This window comes from Nomascus leucogenys, chromosome 18 (assembly GCF_006542625.1).
Source record: "Nomascus leucogenys isolate Asia chromosome 18, Asia_NLE_v1, whole genome shotgun sequence".
Classification (NCBI taxonomy): Eukaryota; Metazoa; Chordata; class Mammalia; order Primates; family Hylobatidae; genus Nomascus; species Nomascus leucogenys.
Window position 1 is genome coordinate 69,121,361 of NC_044398.1, and position 25,141 is coordinate 69,146,501.

General features: G+C 38.8%; 1 protein-coding gene across 6 annotated transcripts in view; it reads right to left on the bottom strand.

Moving 5' to 3' along the window:
• The window catches only part of PDE4D (phosphodiesterase 4D), a 1,540,268-nt gene that overhangs the window by 6,023 nt on the left and 1,509,104 nt on the right, over positions 1 to 25,141 (bottom strand). For all 6 annotated transcript variants that reach the window (XM_030797623.1, XM_003265960.3, XM_003265958.2 and 3 more), the window contains 8 exons: positions 24,667 to 24,760; positions 22,826 to 22,998; positions 21,802 to 21,900; positions 20,759 to 20,923; positions 19,516 to 19,615; positions 2,233 to 2,387; positions 1,218 to 1,340; positions 541 to 723 (listed from right to left, as the gene is read on the bottom strand). In XM_030797623.1, the coding sequence (XP_030653483.1) occupies positions 541 to 723; positions 1,218 to 1,340; positions 2,233 to 2,387; positions 19,516 to 19,615; positions 20,759 to 20,923; positions 21,802 to 21,900; positions 22,826 to 22,998; positions 24,667 to 24,760 (1,092 nt within the window). The remainder of the gene's footprint in view (positions 1 to 540; positions 724 to 1,217; positions 1,341 to 2,232; positions 2,388 to 19,515; positions 19,616 to 20,758; positions 20,924 to 21,801; positions 21,901 to 22,825; positions 22,999 to 24,666; positions 24,761 to 25,141) is intronic.

A 25,141-nucleotide genomic window follows, 5' to 3' on the forward strand; every position in this document is an offset into this window, starting at 1 on the left:
TATGAGTAGAGGACTTGGGACTAAGAAACAATGGAAAAGCTTGACTAGATCATGGCCCACAAATAAAACACTGAACAGAAGACTACTAAACTTAGTTTGGTAAAATTATCACTATTTTCGGCAACAGACCATATAAAGTATTGTTACTAGCTGGTCAAAATTAGCTTCTAGAACTCTTGGTTAAAGAGCATGTTCACAGCATAAAAAATTTTCCAGTTGTTGACATGGTAGGGCTTATTTTAGAATCACCAATTTGTAGGTGAATCCAGATAACTGAAATAATGCCATGTGCTCTATGTATATGAATATATTAAATGAATATAGTCATCATAAATATGTTCTTAGAATATATATGACTATATGAATGTAAGTCATAAGAATGAAAGCTCTTCGGATCATAAATACTAAGGTGAAATTGAGCTTGTCAAAAATAAAGTAATTTTAAAAATCCAGTAAAATACTATCATATGTAATACAAAGTAACCAAATGCTAAAGCGGTAGCTCTGTTCTCTCTGAAAGCTGTACACTTCATGCATTACCTGTGATTTTTCCACGGAAGCATTGTGCTTGTCACACATGGGGCTTATCTCCATGCCACGTTCCCTCTCTCGGTCTCCTTGGCGGAAGAACTCCTCCATTATCCGGTCCGTCCACTGGCGGTACAGTTGGAGAGGCTTTGTTGGGTTGCTCAGATCTGCACAATGCACCATATTCTGAAGAACCTAAAATAGATGGATGCATTCTCTATTCACTCGTGTTCCTTTTTTAAAAAAAAAAAAAACTAGAAATTCACATTGGATGACTGCGACACTTAAAAATACACGTAGTGTAAGATTTATTCCAAACAGCTCAACCATGACGTGTCTGTGTATGGTTCACACTTGTATTAATAGTTTCAAATTATGCCACTTCCACTGCATCTAAATAGCATAAGAGAAACTGTTTATGTGCATGGTTGACTAGATTCAGAGCTGCTTAAGTGGCTGGTTCTGTGGGGTGTTAGTTTTTTTAATTAATGTAGATGCAGACGAAGAGACCAGTAGAATTTTACCTGGTTAATTCTCAGGAATAAAAATTTGGATAAAAATCCTGCCTATAATTGCTGAAAGTATAAAGTGGGAGAAAGAAGAAATACATCTTATCAAAGCTGAACACACAGACATGTGCACATGTGCACAGACACACACACACAAAGCAACCTCAAATAAGGCTTTACCTGAATCCTATCAGAATAATTATCAAGAAGAAGAACTCCAGAGCTTGTCACTTTCTTAGTTTCAACCATAGTCTTCAAATCAGCCAGTAGATTCATGTGTTTTGACATATCTGTTGCGAGTACCTTAAAATATAGAGAGTATATTATTGAGTAAAGTTCAGAGAAAACAGAATTTACACATGAAAATATTATGCAGAATATGAGCATGAAAAAGGAATAAAACAACACTATGCCTTTTAATGACTGACAGTGGAAAATCCTTACTCCTTCTTGACGGCAGAGTCTTTTTCCCCTTTGCTACCAAGTTTTCCCAAAGCCCAGATAAATGTGTGTAATATACAGAAATGCTAGGTACTGACAACCACTTTCATGGTGAAAACTGGGATGACATCTCCATGGATAAGACATCATTACACGTTTTCAAGTTTTTTCCATTCCTTAGACCAGAAAGTAGTTACTAGACTGTGACGAACAGATTCAAGGTTGCTTACAGACTGCTTCAGAAACAAAATATTCTGGTTAATTTTCTTTTAAAAGACAGATCATTCTTGCCTTTGTATGTGCAAAATTTAACAGAGTAAAGTTTTTGAAAGCTAGAGATTTTCCTGTCTCAGAATCACTGAATAAGATGCATAGAAAAAAAGAGTAAAGTCATGGATGTTCTGAATGGCACTGTGTACTGATGAGAAAAGGTGGGGAAAAAAATCCATTTGAGCTGTGGCCCACACAATCTGCTTTGTTAGTCATTTTTCTCTGCCTGCCACCAGACTGGAGGGGCCCAGAAAATAAATGATGATGGTGAGCTGACATTATTCTCAAGTCCAAACTGCTAGAAGTGAACAACCTATTACAGAACATCACAGCCAGCATCATGGGCAGCTTCTATAACATAAAGGGCCATAATAATATGTTTTGAAATGCAGTTCCTTTTACCTAATATTCTTCTTGTTCTTATGTCTAAATTATAAACAACTTGCATCACAGTTCTCTTTTTTTGCTTTTATCAGCTACTTACGATGTCAATGACCATTTTCCTTAAAGATTGTCTTTGTTTTTTGGTCAAATTCTGGAAAATGTCACAGTTTTCTTCCTGAAGCAATTTAAAGCCCACAGCCAAATGATGGTTCTCTAAGACCGAGGAATCGTTGTACATCAAGGCAAGTTCAGAGTCTGTAAAAAAGACAAAAGGCCAAAGATCAGCAAAACTGTTTGTGAGAAGTTTATCTGATTCTTCAAATTCTGGATTTAGGATGTAATTTCCCCTAAACTTCTCTGCTGTCCTTACCATTACATGACAATATCCAGGAGAGAATAAATCAGATAACGTAAGAGCAGGAACAACACTGGAATGAATCTTGGGGAGTGAATTCTAATGCTACTAACGTGTGGCAGGTCATTTCACTCTGTAGGTCTCAGCTTTCTCTAAAGTGAAAGAATTGGATCTTTAACTTCTCCTCTAGAGTTGCCATGAGCTCAGCAGAATATGACATTATTCTTAGTATCTATAACACATCCAGAACATAAGGTTTTGTATTCCTGGTAACTGTGAAATACCTACCCTGCACTACATAAAGTGAGGCTCATGTGATACAGGGTTGTTTGTACTCAAAGAGGGTACAAGAACAATAAGGAATCATATGAACAAGTTTAGATTTGCTCATTTGCTCATGTATAGCTCTGAAAGTCCAAGCTTTATTCATTGTTTTCTATTTTCTTTTCCAAGTATCGTGGCAGTCATTGTATACTGTACAGGGATATTGCTCTTCCTGCCTGCTTGCTCACAGCTTCACACAGTGATGTTGTGTTTGGCTGCCTGTATACCCTCTGGTGAAGATTCTGCCACACTTTCCCTACTGCCCTGGACGTGTGAATTTTAAGCAGGGAGAGATTCTGCCTCTTTCCTACTTCTTGTAAACAGCAGACCCAGATCTACAAGATAATCATTAAAAAACTTTTGATGCTTTATTCTCTTTCCACTTAATCACTGTAAAGACTAAAAGCAAATCCGAGGCAGGAGGATTGCTTAATCCCAGGAGTTGAAGACCATCCTGGTCAACATAGGGAGACCTCATCTTGACAAATAATAAAAAATTATCTGGGGATGGTGGTGTGTGCCTGTAGTCCCAGCTACTTGGGATGCTGAGGTAGGAGGATTGCTTGAGCTCAGGAGTTCAAGGCTGCAGTGAGCCATTATATTGTGCCACTGCACTCCAAGCTAGGCAACAGAGCAAGACTCTTTCAAAAAAAAAGGAAAAAGGCTAAAAGCACATATATTTGATCTTTTTTCTAACGAATGCATAGAAAATATATTTGGAAATACATATCCTTTTTTAAGAAAGAAATACCCAATACTATTCAATGGCTATTTTAATGGAGTTAGGAAGGAGAGGAGAGGCTTAACATTTTCAACTGGGAAATTCTATTATTTTATTGGAACTATAGAAATACAAATTTGCACACTTAAATTTCTGCTCCCAAACTACAGGAACAGAGCTGTTTAGACTAGTGGGAGTAGGTTTGTACAGCATTTTTTCGTTATTTTTTGTTTTCTTTAGATAAAAGAATAGTGTTATTTTTTAAAAGGCAGTTTCTGGTGAACTTTTACAGTGTCTATAAATGCCTTTATGAACCTTTATCTACAGATAGGTAAGCATATAGAAATGAAAATTTTAAAACTATATAGGCTCTTAGCACAAATTATTGTATTTCTACAGTGGAAACAAATAAACATATATTGAAAGGAAGACATAATTATTAGATACTAGATAATTATTAGAGTTTGTTTAAGGGAGGAAATATGCATGTAGACAAGGGGTGTTAACAGAATTGACTTAGCCTTACAAAAACCCTAATTGGCTTACATGAAGCTGAAGGTGAAGGAAATTAAGGCTACTGACCCTGCAGACGAATAAGATGATGAGCTGTTCCTTCAAGGAAAAGGGTGATCTGTTGTATGGAAGTTGCAACAGAGTCTGAGTTCTACTGGATATAAGTAGGGCCTTTCATGTAGGGCAGATATCCAAGAATACTGGCAAGGCCTGTCTTGGAGAGTGGTTATCTCCTGACACTTAAAGAGTCCAGATTGGCTAGAAAAGCCAGGAAAGGATGCCTTAGTGGACTGGCAGCCTTCCATAGCCTCTTACATCTCAGACGCTGTTACAGGAAAGTGGTGGTGACTGTTGATTTTTAAATGAACAAATGTTAGCGTTTAAGAAACTGAATCTCAAGAAAGTTATTTAACTTTCTACTCTTCTTTAGGACTGAAGGCATATGGTCACGTTTAAATTGGGAGGTAGGCAAGATTCTGCAGCTCCTCAGATTTTCACCAAAGACACTAATCCATTACTTGTAAGTAGAGTCCTTGAAGGTTCAGGAATGATCAGAAAGCTGCAGTCATCCTTTGGTACAATGCACAGCACACAGGGGCAAAGAGGTTAGCTTATATAACATTTTTGTTGAAACCCTTTCATCTTCAAGTCCAATATAAGTTACCATCAAGTCTTTCTTTTTTTTTATTATTATACTTTAGGTTTTAGGGTACATGTGCACAATGTGCAGGTTTGTTACATATGTATCCATGTGCCATGTTGGTTTGCTGCACCCATTAACTCGTCATTTAGCATCAGGTATATCTCCTAATGCTGTCCCTCCCCCCTCTCCCCACCCCACAGCAGTCCCCAGAGTGTGATGTTCCCCTTCCTGTGTCCATGAGTTCTCATTGTTCAATTCCCACCTATGAGTGAGAACATGCGGTGTTTGGTTTTTTGTCCTTGCGATAGTTTACTGAGAATGATGATTTCCAGTTTCATCCATGTCCCTACAAAGGACATGAACTCATCATTTTTTATGGCTGCATAGTATTCCATGGTGTATATGTGCCACATTTTCTTAATCCAGTCTATTGTTGTTGGACATTTGGGTTGGTTCCAAGTCTTTGCTATTGTGAATAGTGCCACAATCAACATATGTGTGCGTGTGTCTTTATAGCAGCATGATTAATAGTCCTTTGGGTACATACCCAGTAATGGGATGGCTGGGTCAAATGGTATTTCTAGTTCTAGATCCCTGAGGAATTGCCACACTGACTTCCACAATGGTTGAACTAGTTTACAGTCCCACCAACAGTGTAAGTGTGTTCCTATTTCTCCACATCCTCTCCAGCACCTGTTGTTTCCTGACTTTTTAATGATGGCCATTCTAACTGGTGTGAGATGGTATCTCATTGTGGTTTTGATTTGCATTTCTCTGATGGCCAGTGATGATGAGCATTTTTTCATGTGTTTTTTGGCTGCGTAAATGTCTTCTTTTGAGAAGTGTCTGTTCATGTCCTTTGCCCACTTTTTGATGGGGTTATTTGTTTTTTTCTTGTAAATTTGTTTGAGTTCATTGTAGATTCTGGATATTAGCCATCAGATGAGTAGGTTGCAAAAATTTTCTCCCATTCTGTAGGTTGCCTGTTCACTCTGATGGTAGTTTCTTTTGCTGTGCAGAAGCTCTTTAGTTTAATGAGATCCCATTTGTCAATTTTGGCTTTTGTTGCCATTGCTTTTGGTGTTTTAGACATGAAGTCCTTGCCCATGCCTATGTCCCGAATGGTATTTCCTAGGCTTTCTTCTAGGGTTTTTATGGTTTTAGGTCTAACATGTAAGTCTTTAATCCATCTTGAATTAATTTTTGTATAAGGTGTAAGGAAGGGATCCAGTTTCAGCTTTCTACATATGGCTAGCCAGTTTTCCCAGTACCATTTATTAAATAGGGAATCCTTTCCCCATTTCTTGTTTTTGTCAGGTTTGTCAAAGATCAGATAGTTGTAGATATGCGGCATTATTTCTGAGGGCTCTGTTCTGTTCCATTGATCTATGTCTCTGTTGTACCATGCTGTTTTGGCTACTGTAGCCTTGTAGTATAGTTTGAAGTCAGGTAGCATGATGCCTCCAGCTTTGTTCTTTTGGCTTAGGATTGACTTGGCGATGCGGGCTCTTTTTTCATTCCATATGAACTTTAAAGTAGTTTCTTCCAATTCTGTGAAGAAAGTCATTGGTAGCTTGATGGGGATGGCATTGAATCTATAAATTACCTTGGGCAGTATGGCCATTTTCACGATATTGATTCTTCCAACCCATGAGCATGGAATGTTCTTCCATTTGTTTGTATCCTCTTTTATTTCATTGAGCAGTGGTTTGTAGTTCTCCTTGAAGAGGTCCTTCACATCCCTTGTAAGTTGGATTCCTAGGTATTTTATTCTCTTTGAAGCAACTGTGAATGGGAGTTCACTCATGATTTGGCTCTCTGTTTGTCTGTGATTGGTGTACAAGAATGCTTGTGATTTTCGTACATTGATTTTGTATCCTGAGACTTTGCTGAAGTTGCTAATCAGCTTAAGGAGATATTGAGCTGAGACAATGGGGTTTTCTAGATATACAATCATGTCATCTGCAAACAGGGACAATTTGACTTCCTCTTTTCCTAATTGAATACCCTTTATTTCCTTCTCCTGCCTGATTGCCCTGGCCAGAACTTCCAGCACTATGTTGAATAGGAGTGGTGAGAGAGGGCATCCCTGTGTTGTGCCAGTTTTCAAAGGGAATGCTTCCAGTTTTTGCCCATTCAGTATGATATTGGCTGTGGGTTTGTCATAGATAGCTCTTATTATTTTGAGATACATCCCATCAATACCTAATTTATTGAGAGTTTTTAGCATGAAGAGTTGTTGAATTTTGTCAAAGGCCTTTTCTGCATCTATTGAGATAATCATGTGGTTTTTGTCTTTGGTTCTGTTTATATGCTGGAGTACATTTATTGATTTGTGTGTGTTGAACCAGCCTTGCATCCCAGGGATGAAGCCCACTTGGTCATGGTGGATAAGCTTTTTGATGTGCTGCTGGATTCCGTTTGCCAGTATTTTATTGAGGATTTTTGCATCAATGTTCATCAAGGACATTGGTCTGAAATTCTCTTTTTTGGTTATGTCTCTGCCAGGCTTTGGCATCAGGGTGATGCTGGCCTCATAAAATGTGTTAGGGAGGGTTCCCTCTTTTTCTATCAATCGGAATAGTTTCAGAAGGAATGGTACCAGTTCCTCCTTGTACCTCTGGTAGAATTCGGCTGTGAATCCATCAGGTCCTGGACTCTTTTTGGTTGGTAAGCTATTGATTATTGCCCCAATTTCAGAGCCTGTTATTGGTCTATTCAGAGATACAACTTCTTCCTGGTTTAGTCTTGGGAGGGTGTATGTGTCGAGGAATTCATCCATTTCTTCTAGATTTTCTAGTTTATTTGCATAGAGGTGTTTGTAGTATTCTCTGATGGTAGATTGTATTTCTGTGGGATTGGTGGTGATATCCCCTTTTTCATTTTTTATTGCATCTATTTGATTCTTCTCTCTTTTCTTCTTCATTAGTCTTGCTAGCAGTCTATCAATTTTGTTGATCTTTTCAAAAAAACAGCTCCTGGATTCATTAATTTTTTGAAGGGTTTTTTGTGTCTCTATTTCCTTCAGTTCTGCTCCGATTTTAGTTATTTCTAGCCTTCTGCTAGCTTTTGAATGTGTTTGCTCTTGCTTTTCTAGTTCTTTTAATTGTGATGTTAGGGTGTCAATTTTGGATCTTTCCTGCTTTCTCTTGTGGGCATTTAGTGCCATAAACTTCCCTCTACACACTGCTTTGAATGTGTCCCAGAGATTCTGGTATGTTGTGTCTTTGTTCTGGTTGGTTTCAAAGAACATCTTTATTTCTGCCTTCATTTCATTATGTACCCAGTAGCCATTCAGGAGCAGGTTGTTCAGTTTCCATGTAGTTGAGCGGTTTTGAGTGAGTTTCTTAATCCTGAGTTCTAGTTTGATTGCACTGTGGTCTGAGAGACAGTTTGTTATAATTTCTGTTCTTTTACATTTGCTGAGGAGAGCATTACTTCCAACTATGTGGCCAATTTTGGAATAGGTGTGGTGTGGTGCTGAAAAAAATGTATATTCTGTTGATTTGGGGTGGAGAGTTCTGTAGATGTCTATTAGGTCCACTTTGTGCAGAGCTGAGTTCAATTCCTGGATACCCTTGTTAACTTTCTGTCTCATTGATCTGTCTAATGTTGACAGTGGGGTGTTAAAATCTCCCATTATTATTGTGTGGGAGTTTAAGTCCCTTTGTAGATCACTCAGGACTTGCTTTATGAATCTAGGTGCTCCTGTGTTGGGCACATATACATTTAGGATAGTTAGCTCTTCTTGTTGAATTGATCCCTTTAGCATTATGTAATGGCCTTGTCTCTTTTGATCTTTGTTGGTTTAAAGTCCATTTTATCAGAGACTAGGATTGCAACCCCTGCCTTTTTTTGTTTTCCATTTGCTTGATAGATCTTCCTCCATCCCTTTATTTTGAGTCTGTGTGTGTCTCTGCACGTGAGATGGGTTTCCTGAATACAGCACACTGATGGGTCCTGACTCCTTATCCAGTTTGCCAGTCTGTGTCTTTTAATTGGAGCATTTAGCCCATTTACATTTAAAGTTAATATTGTTATGTGTGAATCTGATCCTGTCATTATGATGTTAGTTGGTTATTTTGCTCATTAGTTGATGTAGTTTCTTTCTAGCCTCGATGGTCTTTACAATTTGGCATGTTTTTGCAGGGGCTGGTACCAGTTTTTCCTTTCCATGTTTAGTGTTTCCTTCAGGAGCTCTTTTAGGGCAGGCCTGGTGTTGATAAAATCAGTCAGCGTTTGCTTGTCTGTAAAGTATTTTATTTCTCCTTCACTTATGAAGCTTAGTTTGGCTGGATATGAAATTCTGGGTTGAAAATTATTTTCTTTAAGAATGTTGAATATTGGCCCCCCTCTTCTGGCTTGTAGAGTTTCTGCCAAGAGATCAGCTGTTAGTCTGATGGGTTTCCCTTTGTGGGTAACCCGACCTTTCTCTCTGGCTGCCCTTAACATTTTTTCCTTCATTTCAACTTTGGTGAATCTGACAATTATGTGTCTTGGAGTTGCTCTTCTTGAGGAGTATCTTTGTGGCATTCTCTGTATTTCCTGAATCTGAATGTTGGCCTGCCTTGCTAGATTGGGGAAGTTCTCCTGGATAATATCTTGCAGAGTGTTTTCCAACTTGGTTCCATTCTCCCCGTCATTTTCAGGTACACCAATCAGATGTAGATTTGGTCTTTTCACATAGTCCCAAATTTCTTGGAGGCTTTGTTCATTTCTTTTTATTCTTTTTTCTCTAAACTTCCCTTCTTGCTTCATTTCATTCATTTCATCCATTTCATCTTCAATCACTGATACCCTTTCTTCCAGTTGATCACATCGGCTACGGAGGCTTCTGCGATCTTCGTGTAGTTCTTGATACTTGGCTTTCAGCTCCATCAGCTCCTTTAAGCCCTTCTCTCCATTGGTTATTCTAGTTATCCATTTGTCTAATTTTTTTTCAAAGTTTTTAACTTCTTTGCTATTGTTTTGAATTTCCTCCCGTAGCTCAGAGTAGTTTGATCATCTGAAGCCTTCTTCTCTCAACTCGTCAAAGTTATCCTCCATCCAGCTTTGTTCCGTTGCTGGTGAGGAACTGTGTTCCTTTCGGGGAGGAGAGGTGCTCTGCTTTTTAGAGTTTCCAGTTTTTCTGCTCTGTTTTTTCCCCATCTTTGTGGTTTTATCTACTTTTGGCCTTTGATGATGGTGATGTACAGATGGGTTTTTGGTGTGGAAGTCCTTTCTGTTTGTTAGTTTTCCTTCTACCAGACAGGACCCTCACCTGCAGGTCTGTTGGAGTTTACTAGAGGTCCACTCCAGACCCTGTTTGGCTGAGTGTCCTCAGCGGTGGCTGCAGAACAGTGGATTTTCGTGAGACCGCAAATTCAGCTATCTGATAGTTCCTCTGGAAGTTTTGTCTCAGAGGAGTACCTGGCCGAGTGAGGTGTCAGTGTGTCCCTCCTGGGGGGTGCCTCCCAGTTAGGCTGCTCGGGGGTCAGGGACCCACTTTAGGAGGCAGTCTGTCCATTCTCAGATCCCCAACTGTGTGCTGGGAGAACCACTACTCTCTTCAAAGCTGTCAGACAGGGACGTTTAAGTCTGCAGAAGTTCCTGCTGACTTTTTGTTTGTCTGTGCCCTGCCCCCAGAGGTGGAGCCTACAGAGGCAGGCAGGCCTCCCTGAGCTGTGGTGGGCTCCACCCAGTTTGAGCTTCCTGGCTGCTTTGTTTCCCTAAGCAAGCCTGGGCAATGGCGGGCGCCCCTCCCCCAGCCTTGCTGCCGCCTTTCAGTTTGATCTTAGACTGCTGTGCTAGCAATCAGTGAGACTCCGTGGGCATAGGACCCTGTGAGCCAGGTGCAGGACACAATCTCCTGGTGTGCCGTTTTCCAAGCCCATTGGAAAAGCACAGTATTAGGGTGGGACTGACCCGATTTTCCAGGTGCTGTCTGTTACCCCTTTCTTTGACTAGGAAAGGGAACTCCCTGACCCCTTGCGCTTCCCGAGTGAGGCAATGCCTCACCCTGCTTTGGCTCGCGCACAGTGCGCTGCACCAACCGTCCTGCACCCAGTGTTTGGCACTCCCTGGTGAGATGAAACCGGTACCTCAAACGGAAATGCAGAAATCACCCGTCTTCTGTGCCGCTCACGCTGGGAGCTGTAGACCAGAGCTGTTCCTATTCGGCCATCATGGCTCCAAGAGCAAGTCTTTCTTAATTACCAGACGAAACTGCCCACTTTCTCCTGTAAACTCCTATACTACTTTGTACCACCCATTTAGCATGTATCTATCACATTCTACCTTTTTTGTCTCTAGCTCTACAAATCTTTTAATCATTCCTCCCCAAACCCTCCCAACCTACTTATAAAGCCCCTACAAAATATTAAAGGTTATTAATTTAATATGTTTGGTTATCTGGCTTCCCCTAGGCACTTCAATTATTTCACAGTAGAAACAGGAATACAGTAAGGCACATTTAGAGGATTTAGGTGCCATTGTTTTAAATGGTTTATGTGAATCATCTCATTTAATCCTCATAACTCTTTTAGGACAATACTGTTTACTGTTGTTATTGACATTTGATGGCTATGTTCCATTCATGGATGGCATGGCGCCATATAGGTGGGAAGTAAGTCTTTGTGTCCTTGGGATAGGCTGGGGGATAGAAAATGTCCCTTGGGGACATCTTTTATATACATAAATATTTACATAGATGTACTCATATCATCCTGTACCAATGAAGAAAATGAACCTCAGAGAAGGTAGGTAACTTTGCCAACATCACCTAGCCAGTAAATGCTGGGGCCAGCACTTAAAACCAGGCAGTTTCTAGAACCCTCACCTTATACTGACTATGATTACAAGTACCTTATAAATAGAGGTGAAAACTTGAGCAGTGAACACTAAACATGAACCAGGAAATCAATAGAGTCCACTCAGTGCCTGGCACACACTTATAAAGACAACTTTATAAGCATTTGTTATTTTTTATTGAGAGACCACGCATACCTTTATAAACTCAAAGCCATCATTTTATTATATATAGATCAATTGTGCTCATTTGTTACAACTACCCTGGATCATCAAGAATAAATTAAATTATGCCCAATATATGCTACTACTGAAGGCAGGAAGACCACTTTTGTGTCCCTCTCTTCTGAGTTCTAATGAAATGGGGGGAAGGGTGAGCAGGTACTACCACATAACTGAGAACATGTACTTCATCTGTGCTAATCTTTTCTCTCTCTGTATTAATCATGGTTCTCCAGAGAAATAGAACTAATAGACATATGTATGAGTGTATGTGTGTGTGAGAGAGAGACATATTTATTTATTATAGGAATTGGCTCAGGCGATTATGGAGTCCAAGAAGTCCCATGTCTGCAAAGGTGAACCAGGAGAACCAGGAAAGCAAGTCCAAAGGCCAGAGAATCAACCAGGAACCCTGATGTTAGAGGCAGGAGAATATGTATGTCCCAGCTCAGAGAAAGCAAATTGCCCTTCCCCCAAATGTTTTGTTCTTCTCTTTGAGGTCCTCAGTGGAGTGACTGATCCCTGCCACCAATAGTAAGGGCAATCTTCTTTAATCAGTCTACCAATTCAAATGCTAATCTAATCTCTTCCAGGAATAGTGTTTTACCAGCTATCTGGGCATCCCTTAGCCCAGTCAAGCTGACACATAAAATTAACCATTACAAATTCTGCCCCTTGTCACCCTGGTACCCATAAGCATCTCCTTTAACCATATTTAATCTCCATAAGGCCATAATTCTACCAAACATGCTATAACTATCCTGCATACAACCAAAAACACACTAACACATTCCCCAGAAATGAAAGTAAAGTTTTTGAGTAATGTTTACTCTTATCCTGATATCCTATGACTTAAATACTACGATATAAAATACTTAAGTACTAATATAAAGTTAATACCTCTTATGTTATACAGGGGAATAAGAAAATGAAGATATATGCTTAATATATGTACATATACATATAAATGCATTCATAAGAAAATACTCATGGCAATTATAGTCCTTATTTCTATAACTGGTCACATGGTCATAGCTGGTATTTATAATTACCTTCTTTTACTACTCATTCTGTATTCCCTTTGCCTTCAGCAAGCACCTCAGCTGGTCATGATTCTTTACCTGGTGGGGTGACCCAAACCTTCATTCGTGAAGGGTCTGGGCTATTAGTAGTCCTGCCTGGATTGGGTTATTTTGTGCTGACCTTAATTACAGGACATGGTAATACTAAGGGATGCCCGAAGGGATCTCCTTATTCCACACATACTCTTCCTTACCTTGATTGTGGAGTAGTAACCCAATTTCCCCTTGGTAGTCAGGATCAGTCACCCCAGTCAACACTGCAACTCCCTTCTTGGATGATTGAATCAGATGCATAAGGAGCTCAAAGTGGCTAGGTCTTAACTTCCAGTTCAACGGAATCACTGTTGTGTCTCCTGATAGAGGCATTCCTCCTTCTAAAACTAAGACCTCTAGGCTAGCAGCACATAAATTTGCAGGAACAGGAAACAAACTTTGCTAGTGGGTCACTGGGGGTAATTATGAGTGGCAACACTCCCATTTCCATCCACTGATTCCTGGACCCATGAATTCTGGTTATGGGAGAAATAGCACCACATATTGGTTGCTGATTCAGAGCATATATGGCCTTTATGGCCTTCTGGAGAACCTTGCCCCAGCCCTGCAAGGTATTGCCTCCTAGCCGAGTAACTGAGTCTTCAAAAGGCCATTCTACCAATTTATCAAGCCAGCTGATTCAGGATGTTAGGGAATATGGTAAGACTAGGGACTTCCATGGGCATGAGCCCAATGCAGCTCTTCTTTGCCAGTAAGGTGAGTTCCTGGTTAGAGGCGATGCTGTATGGAATACCATAGTTTTGGAAGAAAAACTGTGCAGGAAAGGCACATCTGTTTCCAGAGAAAGTGCCTTTTCCACTAAGGACAAAATCCACCATGGAAGTGGTCCAATGTAATCAACCAGACATCAGGTAGCTGGATGATCCCCCCCAAAATGGTATTATATGGGGTTCAGTGTTGGTTTCCGCTGCTGATGGATTGGGCACTTAGCAGTAGTCATAGCCAGGTCAGCCTTGGTGAGTGGAAGTCCATGTTTCTAAGCATATCCTGCCACCTCCATCCCTGCCACCATGGCCACTTTGTTCTTAGCATGTTGGGTGATGACAGGGGTGGCTAGGGAACGAAGTTGACTAGTATCTACAGAATGGGTCATCCTATTCACTTGGTTATTAAAATCATCCTCTGCCAAGGTCACACTTTGGTGAGCATTGTTTTTTTGTCCATTCAGACAGATTATTCACATATCTCTTCCCCAAATTTCTTCTTCACCAGTTTTCCAATCATATTCCTTTTAAGTCCCTGACTATCCAGACAAATCACTGGCTACAGCCCATGAACTGGTATATAACTGCACATATGGCCATTCCCTCTTCCAAGCAAAGTGAACAACTAGTCACCCTGCCTAAAGTTCTTCCCACTGGAAAGACCCCCCCTTCACCACTGTCCCTCAGGGATGTCCCAGAGAGGGGCAGTAGTGCTGCAGCTGTATACTTCCGGTGGTACCTGCGTATCACGCAGAACCATCTGTAAACCAGGCCCTCAATTGTCAATTACTTGCAGGGAACTTTCCATGCGACCACATGTGTAGGCTGGGAGAAAGAAGGCAGTGTAATTAACAGGAGTGGCATTAGGGCAACGTCTTTATGTAACTTGTGCCTTCAGTGTCTGCTCGGACCTGATCGTGTATTACACTACTTTTATTTGATGATGAAATGTCGTACGTGCCCAACTTATGGCTTGGCACGTTAGATAACACCCTATTAATGATGGGCAGACAGCTCAAACCACATGGAAACTTGGTGGCCCATAGTCAATCAGTATCTCCTAAGGCCCAGCAGCAGGCCTATATCTTTCTTTCAAAAGGGGAGTAGTTATCTTTCTTTGGATGATGGCAGGGTCTTGCTCCAGAGTCTGTGCTGTGATTCACACAGAGGGCTCTGTCAAAGGCTCCAAACAACATTCCTATCTGCCACTGACATTTCAAGCACCATTAAATCTGCTGGATCATGTGGCCCATGTGCAGAGCAGCTTGCACAGCAGGCTGGACCTGTTGTAGAGCCCCACTCAAAACTGGCAGTTTTTCTGACACTCCCTTGTTCTGTGCCCCATCTAAACTAGCAGCTTTTCAGATCACTTAGTAAATGGGCCAGAGTAACACACACAAAGAAGGAATATATTGCCTCCCAAATCCAAGTCCACTAGGTATTGTGCCTTTTTGTGTCTTATGATGGAGTCCACATGGCAGATCAGAGCCAACATTAAGACCTGGAGCTGAAACAGTTAAGACTGGGGGAAACAGTTAAGACTGGGGCAGACACTATAGATATGTACCCTGTAAGTAAGACTTATACTCACTGTTCTTACAGCTTTACTAGGTTTAGCCTTGAGTTAGAAAATGACAGCACGCTACACCATGTCTCTAAGTTACAACTGAAATAAACATAAGTCTTCAAAAGGACTTCAGAAACAAACATTTCTCCATAAAATGACGGAGGAAAGTGGTGGTTTTAACTTAATATTTAGTTGTCAAGGAAACCGCCTCATTCATCACTCCACTCATCCACTCTCTCTCTATGCCCTCAGCCTGCATTATATTCCTCCATAGCACTTAGTACCATCACATGCCACAAATTCACTTATCATCCTCTGCCTTTTCTAGCAGAATGCCAGCTCTTAAGAGCCAAGGATTTGTCTCGTCCACCCATGTGTTCCGAGTGCCCGGAACAATATTTATTATAATATTTAGTAGGCTTGCAGTACATTTTTGTTGAATAAAATAATCTTTGTAGCTATATCTATATAATCACATTTGATAAACATGAATTCTTATTTTGAAGGTGTGGGTTATACAGAAAAATAAAATTCTACATACAATCTACTAGTGTAGCTATGAAAATTTTAATTTCAAAATAAGTGTAGAGAAATAAAAAAGTGTATACTGACAGCTAGATATATCTTAACCTTAATATAATGAAATGCCTCTGCTCTCAGAAACCAAAAAACACATGCTTTGAATGCATCACAAATGTGAATAAATCTTTCTGCCCCAAACTTAGGCATCTTTGCTATTAACAAAAATAATTCATTTGCCAAGTAAAATTTAATGTTATATTCTGTACTTTTGAAATTATTTTTTTCAGAAAATAAAGCTAAATTAAATATACCATCCAGCATTTTATATTCAAAATTTCATGATGCTATTTACATTTTATGGATTTATTTATGTATTTTTTTGAGATGGAGTTTTGTTCTTGTCCAGGCTGGAGTGCGATGGTATGATCTAGGCTCACTGCAACCTCTACCTCCCAGGTTCAAGCAATTCTCCTGCCTCAGCCACCCCAGTGGCTGGGAATACAGGCATGCACACCACCACACCTGGCTAATTTTTTTTTTTTTTTTTTTTTTTTAAGTAAAGACAGGGTTTCACCTTGTTGGCCAGGCTGGTCTACGAACTCCTGACGTCAGTGATTCACCCGTCTTGGCCTCCCAAAGTGCTGGGATTATAGGAGTGAGCCACTGCATGCGGCCTATGCATTTATTTATATGCATTGTCCTTAAAAAATATTTACGCAGCTTCCTGCCTGAAATTTCAATTTCTCTAAATCCTGTTCATAGTCCCCACACTCAAATCATTTATTATAGCTTAACTAACTCTACCAGGTAGAACTGTTCTCTCTGCTTGCAGAACCTCCAGCAGGCTTTCAATGAGTGTAAATACAATTAGTATAAAATCATTTGGCACCTAAAGCTTAAACAATTGAAATAATTAAGGAAAACGAAGGGCACATGTAAGCAGCAGCAGGAGGATTAACTGCCCTGGGAACCAGCCAAGGGAATCCATCTCCAGCGCCCCCCCCATGTGCCTTAAGCTCTCAGTACTTCCATAGCTTCCTTAAAGTAAGACAAGTAACCAACTATGGATTTATAAATTTGATAATCAGAGGTCTTTAGAATTCTTTATTATGAGAAATATGGATTCAGCTGCAGGCTTTGGACCGGATGGCAGCCCCAGCTCTGAGGCAAGAGCTGAGAATGGGCTGGCTTGACACATAGATGCTCAAGCCATCCATAAAATATAAAAAGTCAAATTTTAAAAAAGGTTTACTGCAAACTAAAAATAAGCACAAATTTTGATAAAATATTTCATGAAGCTACATATCACAAGTTTACAAGTTATTAGAAGGACTCCTTTACTGCATGCTGGGAAGATAATTCTCTTATATGATCCCTAGCCAAACCAAGCTAACTACGGCAGTAATTTTGATAATACTCCAGGGCTCTGAGCAACCCTGGGATACTTTCCTGTACAAAGTGACAATGCTGATTCATTCTCTCAGGAACAACACAGCCTCATCACACCTCACCCTCAAAAAAACCTTAGCAATCCAAAGCTACTCTGGCAACTCTGTTGCTTTGATCACACAGAAAGGAGATCATTGCAATATTACTAAATAACAAAGAATTTGCAGAAGCAGGATTAGTTAACCTTCCATCCTAGGCAGGTCACCAGCAAAATGACTTTAAACAGACATCCTAAGGAGATAAAATTATCTTCTTCAGTTTCCTCCACTATTTCAGTGGTTCAGATTCATCTGTAGACTGAGGCCTTGTTAACTTAAATGGCAGACTGCACAGGGACCCTGATGCCCACCAGGGTCCTCCAGGCGCCAGTCAAAGCCCAAGTGCCCTTTAAAGCAGGGGTCCCTGATCCACCCACCGGCCATAGACCAATATCGGTCCGTGGCCTGTCAGGAACTGGGCTACACAGCAGGAGGTGAGCAGCAGGCAAGCCCGCATCAGTACTGCCTGAGCTCCGCCTCCTGTCAGATCAGCAGGGACATTAAATTCTCCTAGGAGCGTGAACCCTACTGTGAACTGCTCATGCAAGGGATCTAGATTGTGTGTTCCTTATGACGATGGAACAGTTTCATCCCAAAACCATTCTCTCCCTACTCCCCCAGTTTATGGAAAAATTGTCTTCCACAAAACCCGGTCCTTGGTGCCAAAAACATTGGGGACTGCTGCTTTAAGGGCTCAAAAGAATGAAGAATACAGCAGGTCCTCATTACCCTTAAAAAATATATCAGAGTACTTGGAAGACAGTGACTTTTCTATCAGTTGTTTTAATTTGTTCTCTAAATCTACTCTTAATTCTAAGGGAACATATAATATGGTATATAATAGAATGCAAAGAAAACATACCAGTCTGTTTAAGACTGGTGTTTAAGAAAGATATATGTATGTGTATATATATCACAAAAATTAAACATCTTATGTGTTTACTAAAAATTGATAAAATTCAGAATATCTCAAGACATGCATAAGCATCAAAATAACAAATCAGGCCAGGCTCATGTAAAGTGCCAGCATGCACTGTATTGCATGACCTCCCTGCTCTTCTCAGAAAGGACATTGTGAACCCTCCCCACTGATACAATGTAAATGCAGGGAGCTGCATCCAATGTGTATTAATATTTATATGTATGCTTTGATGAGTTCTAAAAGTACCCCATTATAGGTGCTCATAGGTAGGTAGAACATGAAATGTTATCCTGTCTAATCTGGATAAATAAGTTCCTAAACTAAACTTCTAAAAAAATACTTGACTAACCACACATCTCAGGAAATCCCTGACTTTTCCAATCCTCTACATGGATGAGTCGCTAGAGTATATTTTGCTATAGGATAGTCCAGAGGCCATTACAAGATATAAAAATAGGTGAATAATCCTAAAGCTCTGAATTAAATCTCTCAAAGCAAGGTTACCTTTACATTCCTTCTTCAAATCTGGCTACAGCAAAGTATAGGAAATGAATGGTGAATTCATAAATAATTCTATAGCTAGATTGCTATAGGCACAAGAAGATCATCCACAGACTCAAGCAAAAATGAAAGAAAGGTGGATTCTTAAGCACGTAACACTTTCAACAACTTTGCATATTTTTTATATATAGAAGTGAATTTATGATTTTATAATCTACCATAATTTATAATCTACCATATGGGAGGGAATTAAGTCATAGTTCACTTAAATCACTTACCAATTAACTTCAACTACCAAATACAATTTCTATAAACCTAAATCTCTTTATCAAGGGATAGCTCAAGCATTACCTAAACATTCCCTACAGAGGCTTTCTGTGCGGCAATGTCAGAGATGCTCCATCTTAAACAGTCTCTACCATTCCTTATATTTCCAAATTCAGTGATGACTTCTTATAAAGTGAGATGTTAACAGTGACAAAAAACCAAATGGTTGAAAAAATATTAAGAGAGAAGTTCCTGTTACCCTTATTAGAAGATTTTAAGAAGGAAAGAACAGGGGTTGGGCATGGAGGAGGAAGGGAAGCTATGGCCTCTGAAGAGGATTAAATGATGACCTACATAAAGTGAGGAACACTTAGCATTAATTCTCATAACTTTTTTTTATTTAAAACTTTAGGGCCAATACAACTTTCTAAATCTTTCTGCACACTTTCATTTTTAATTACTCTTGTCTAGTAACACAGCAATATATTACTTTTAAAGAGAACTGGAACACATTTTTCAAATATCACATGCCTCAAGGGATATAATGATAATTTTCAGTTAAATTACATTAACATGCACTACCACTAAAACACATATATACACATCTCAAAAGAACATTATGGCTCTGGAAGCACCCTGAGTTTATAAAGACCCTCAGTCATTCTAAAATGTACAAAAGAAAAATGTGTTCTGCAAAAATAAAGTTTACTTACTTGTATTGATCAGAAATTGATTGGATACACCAGGATGATCTACATCATGTATTGCACTGGCAAAAATTGCTGCAAGAATCTCCAAATCTGTAAACACAGCCTGGAAAATCAGACAATATAGATAATATTACCATTCTACAAAGATATGAATTAAAAGTATAAACAAATGAGAAATCTCTAGAATTTAAATGGAAAACAAAATGGAGCTTCAAAATGTGTTACAATGTGTCAAGGGAGAGTCTTAGATACTTAGGAACTTTTAAAGTATAATCTTGGAAGACAATATTTTATCTATTTTATCTCATGAGCAAATGTTTTCCATTCACTGTTATTTTTTAAAATATTATTTTAAAACTGAAATTCTTTTAAAAGAAAATAATAGTTTTCTAAATATTTAAGATGTCTAAGAATATTCTGAAAATGTACATAAAATTAGTAAGACATGAGCCATTATTTTCTTTCATCGAAACCAGGGTTTCTCAACTTCAGCACTATTGACATTTTGGGCCCAATAACTCTCTGAGTGGGAGGCTGTCCTGTGCATTGTAGGATTTTCAGCAGAATTTCTGGCCTCTACGGACAAGATGCCAGTATCATGTACAACTAAAAATGTGATAGCTGTGACTACCAAAAATGCCTCCAGACATTGCCAAATGTCCCTGGTGGTGGCAGGAGGGAAAGAAAGGGGAAGAGAAACCATTTCCAGTTGAGAATCACTCACCCACATGATAAGGATTAACATAATTTTATAATGAAAACAAATTGAATTATAAAATATATTTCTTAAAAATATATTTTAAGAAAATCAAATTGCTTTAGTAAACAACTAATGAAATAACTTCTTAGGATTTAGAAAAATTAAAGTATTTCCTTCTAATATATTCTATGAAAAAATATCAATATATTGCTTATGTTTTATAAAACGTTCTTTGGCCTATAAATAAAAGCTGTCAGACTAGATTTCAAGAAAACAAATTCACAAAAAGTGAATAAGCCAGATGTGCTTTATGAAACGTCCAGTGGATCATTTCAAAGAAGCAATATCATAAACAGATCAATCACTAATAAGCAAAATCCATCAAAGACTTGTCTATTAACTATAGCATTTTCCCCCATAAGTCAGTAAATTATACTTCCAATGAATCCAATTATATCTTCTCCATTGAAAACCCTTCAGATAAAAGTTTAATAGACCTTTATGAGTGGCAAGTTAGTGTTCTTGAAATTTTAGAAACAGATTTACCTCCAAAGCAGGTGTAGATAATAGCACATGAGTAGACTGGACAACATCGGCAGCATGGATATTGTTGTGATAGGCCACATCAGCATGATAATGGTCTTCGAGAGTCATAAGATATGTAATTAAAGTATCTACTGGAATTTTAAATGTTTTTAATAAATCCCGTTCCTGTAGGAAAAAAAATCATCTTAACATTTTTGTCTTTGTGAAAAATTTCTCCATAGAGTATGTTTAAAAAAAAAAAATCACACACTAGTGTTGCCAGTGGATAACCTGGAAATGGCAATTGCACTCTCACATGTCTAGTGAGGAAAATGGGAACCTTTGAGAAGATCTAGGGACTTTGGGACAAAACCAGAGTTGGGTTGTCCTGCTGGAACCCAAGAGTACTACGCCCTAGCTGGATGGTGTCAGGAATGAGGTGCCAACTCTAAAAGTTTCTGTGTCCCATTATCATGGAGGCAGCTCCACTCAAACACTATTAACTCAACCCCTGCATCACACCAACTAAAAATCAATATCCTCTCTAGGGCTGAGGTTTCCCATTCCAGTCCCAAGGTATCTACAACAGCCTCAACTTCTCATTTAAATCCCACCCTGAGCTGGAGCAAAGGGTCAATAAGAGAGAAATGGATATGAAGAAAGAAGCAGGACACAAGAAAGTGACTGAAAAAACTATATTCTAAGGTTAGCCAGCAGGGGCTTTATTCATTTTTTTTTAAGTTAGTACTCCATTCTCTATGCCAGTCAGGTTCAGATGACTAAGATGATGTCTAAATTATTATTTTAATAAATTGCCTCAATTTGGCTATATCACATCTTTTTCTTAAATGCAAAAAAATAACAAAATTGATGTATTTGTGGTTTATCCACACTCCACCTTTCTGTATCTTTACTTGTCCCTTGGCAAAGGAGCAAATAAGGATAAAAGTATAAAAATAAGCAAAAGATGGGGAATATTAAAAAAGACAAAATGTATGCACAAGCTACAGACTGGACATTAAGTTCCTAAATAAAATAAATGTAATAGAACTCAACCACATTACCTGAAAAATGGTGTGCATGATAACAGTCAAGGGCCGGTTACCAGACAACTCTGCTATTCTGAAAACATGAAGACCCCATTTGTTCACATCTTCTAGTTCCTGGAGTAAAAAAAAAAAAAGACACTAAAATATTAGAAAGTGGAGTAAATTATGACTCAAAGAACACAATCATTTAAAAATTACAGACTTTAGGTGGCCGGGCATGGAGGCTCAAGCCTGTAATCCCAGAACTTTGGGAGGCTGAGGCAGGCAGATCACTTGAAGTCAGGAGTTTGAAACCAGCCTGCCCAACATGGTGAAACCCCATCTCTACTAAAAATTAAAAAAAATTAGTCAGGTGTGGTGGTGTGTGCCTGTAATCCCATCTACTTGGGAGGCTGAGGCAGGAGAATTGCTTGAACCCAGGAGGTGGGGGTTGCAGTGAGCGAAGATTGCGCCACTGCACTCTGCACTCCAACCTGGGCAACAGGGTGAGACTACGTCTCAAAACAAACAAACAAAACAAAACAAAACAGACTTCAGTGTAAAGATTGTTAGATGTTTTAAACAATGATTCATTTTAAATGTTAACAGACACACCATGGAAGCATAGGCAAACTTTAGGCACATTTACTTAAATGTACTGAAAACTGAATAGTATGGCTTAACCTTATGTCTTTGACATTACAACATATTTATGTACTTTAAGTATCAATCACAAAGCACTTCTTTAATGGATAAAATCTACTCACAAAACCTTAACTGTTTTCCTAAAACCCAGAAGACATGACAGATTTCTAACTTTTTAAGGCCAAACAATGAAATGAAGATGCAAATAATCGCCTCCCAAGCCCCTAAAACATACATACCAAACCCCCTGTCTAAGGCACTTTAAAAGGAGCTTTATAAAATGCCTTCCCATCTTCAAAAAGAAAAATAAAACTCCAATTAATAAATTTTTCTATCCATTTGAAAGACTAGAAGTGAAAATTCATGAAAGGGCATCATTTAATATTTATGATCCTGATCTTTGAAATCATCATACCTTGGCAAGGACATCTTCTTGTTCAGTTTTAACTCCAAACCTTGGGATACTTGAATTAGTCAGACTAGAGCTGTGCATCAGTTTCTTGACTCCACTGATCTGAGACATTGGTCTTTTCTTTTTCTCCTTTTCCTTCTGAGTTGGAGAAGGAATTTCCACTTCATGTTGCTTATCTTGAGAAATTTAGAAAATGTTCTATATTATTAATTCTATCTGTTTTATATTGTCATATGCATAACTGGAAGGATTGTAATTGATCATTATATACTCCAGGAAATGTTTCCAACTAAAAAGTTTCCTTTTAGAGAGTTCAGTATTTACATTTGAATTGGACTTAATTTGATATCTTCAAACACAAAATTAAGCAAATAAGTTCCATTACAAAATAATATCAAATGTATTCCATGGTTACCTCTTTGATACAATGTCCTAATAAAAAATGTTGCAAGACTTAGCATGACAGCAGACTCAGAATACACAACAGGTGGTTATTTCCACTGTTCATCAATTCAATTCCTATTTGAAATTGACTTAATGAACTGAAAATTGTTCTTGCCAACTAAGGACTACAGTTTCAATACATATTTTGAAATGGTAGAAACTTTATACACAAATGTTATGAAAACAGCAGTATATAAAACAGCTAACTGAAATGGGTAACACTGTGGGAGTTGAAACAGCAGGTTTTGGATGACTTAGATTAATTCTGCTACTTTTTATTTCTGTATGATAGTGAGATAAGGGTTAAATCATCCCCAGGTTTTATGGGAGCATAGAGAATCATAAATATTACCTGATAAGTGAATACGTACATAAGCTAATTGTGTTCTACAGTAAAAGACCTAAGATATCTTCATACTTTCATCCACGATTTCAAGGCAGTGATGAGCAACTCTAACTCATCCTTTTACATAGAACATGTTCCATAAGTATTTAATAAATGTTAACTATATATAACAGCAATTTTGTTTTGAAGGTAAGTCTAGGATACATTCAAATTGCTGACCTTTATTTACTGCATTTTCTTTCTGTGGATGAGGTACAAGAGTTGTCCCAGGACACCAAACTCAGCTATTATTAGCAAACTTTTATTTAGCATTTGTATTTTATCCATCCACCAGTTTACTAGGCTTGATGTCCATGAGACTGTCAGTTCATCGAGGGCAGGAATCATTTCTAATTTATCATTAAACACCTATTGCCCAACAATGGCTGGCATTTAATAAGAATTTGTTGAATATATGAATAGATCTCTCTATAAAATATATTTTACAGTTTGGTACTATGAAAAAATGGCAATATGTAATCTTAATTCGAGAATTTCCTTCTTTTTTTTTTTTTTTTGAGATGGAGTCTTGCTCTGTCGCCCAGGCTGGAGTGCAGTGGCGTGATCTCGGCTCACTGCAAGCTCCGCCTCCCGGGTTCACGCCATTCTCCTGCCTCAGCCTCTCCGAGTAGCTGGGACTACAGGCGCCCGCCACCACGCCCGGCTAATTTTTTGTATTTTTAGTAGAGACGGGGTTTCACCATGGTCTCGATCTCCTGACCTCGTGATCCGCCCGCCTCGGCCTCCCAAAGTGCTGGGATTACAAGCGTGAGCCACCGCGCCCGGCCTAATTCGAGAATTTCTAAAGTCCTAAATAAAACTAAGAAAATGTACTTTGTCACCTGCAACTCTAAAACTCAGAGGTGTATAGTGTCAAATTATTAATATGATGAATGAAAAGAAACAGAACTTCTACCACTTGTTTGGTTTCCAAAATGAGTTGGCACCCCAATCTTCCTACAAAAACAAGCAAACAACTGAAGAAAAAATTTTAATTGCATGTTGTTATTCTCACCTAAGAATGTGTTTGAGATAAACTCTGACACTTGATTTCCAGACCGACTCATTTCAGAGAGATGGGTGAGCTCCCGATTAAGCATCCTTTTAAACTGAAAAACAGAAAAGTAAAATGAAATAATAGAAGAGGAAAGTTTAAGTGAGATATATATGCATACTCTGAGATACAGAAAGATATGCCCAAAGAATTTTTAAGTTGTCCTGACAATTTAGAACAGTGCCTTCTAGCAGAACTTTCTTCAGTGAGGGAAAAACACCATAATCTGTGCTGCCAATTACAGCAGTCATTAGCCACAGGTGGTTACTAAGCATTTAAAATGTGGCTAGTGCAAATGAGAAACCAAATTTTGAATTTTATTTAATTTTAACTATTTTTAATTTAAATAATCACATATGGCTGATGGCCACCATATTGACCAGCACAAATTTAGACTCTCAAGGGCTGAAGGGAAAACCAGGAGAAATAAGCAAAG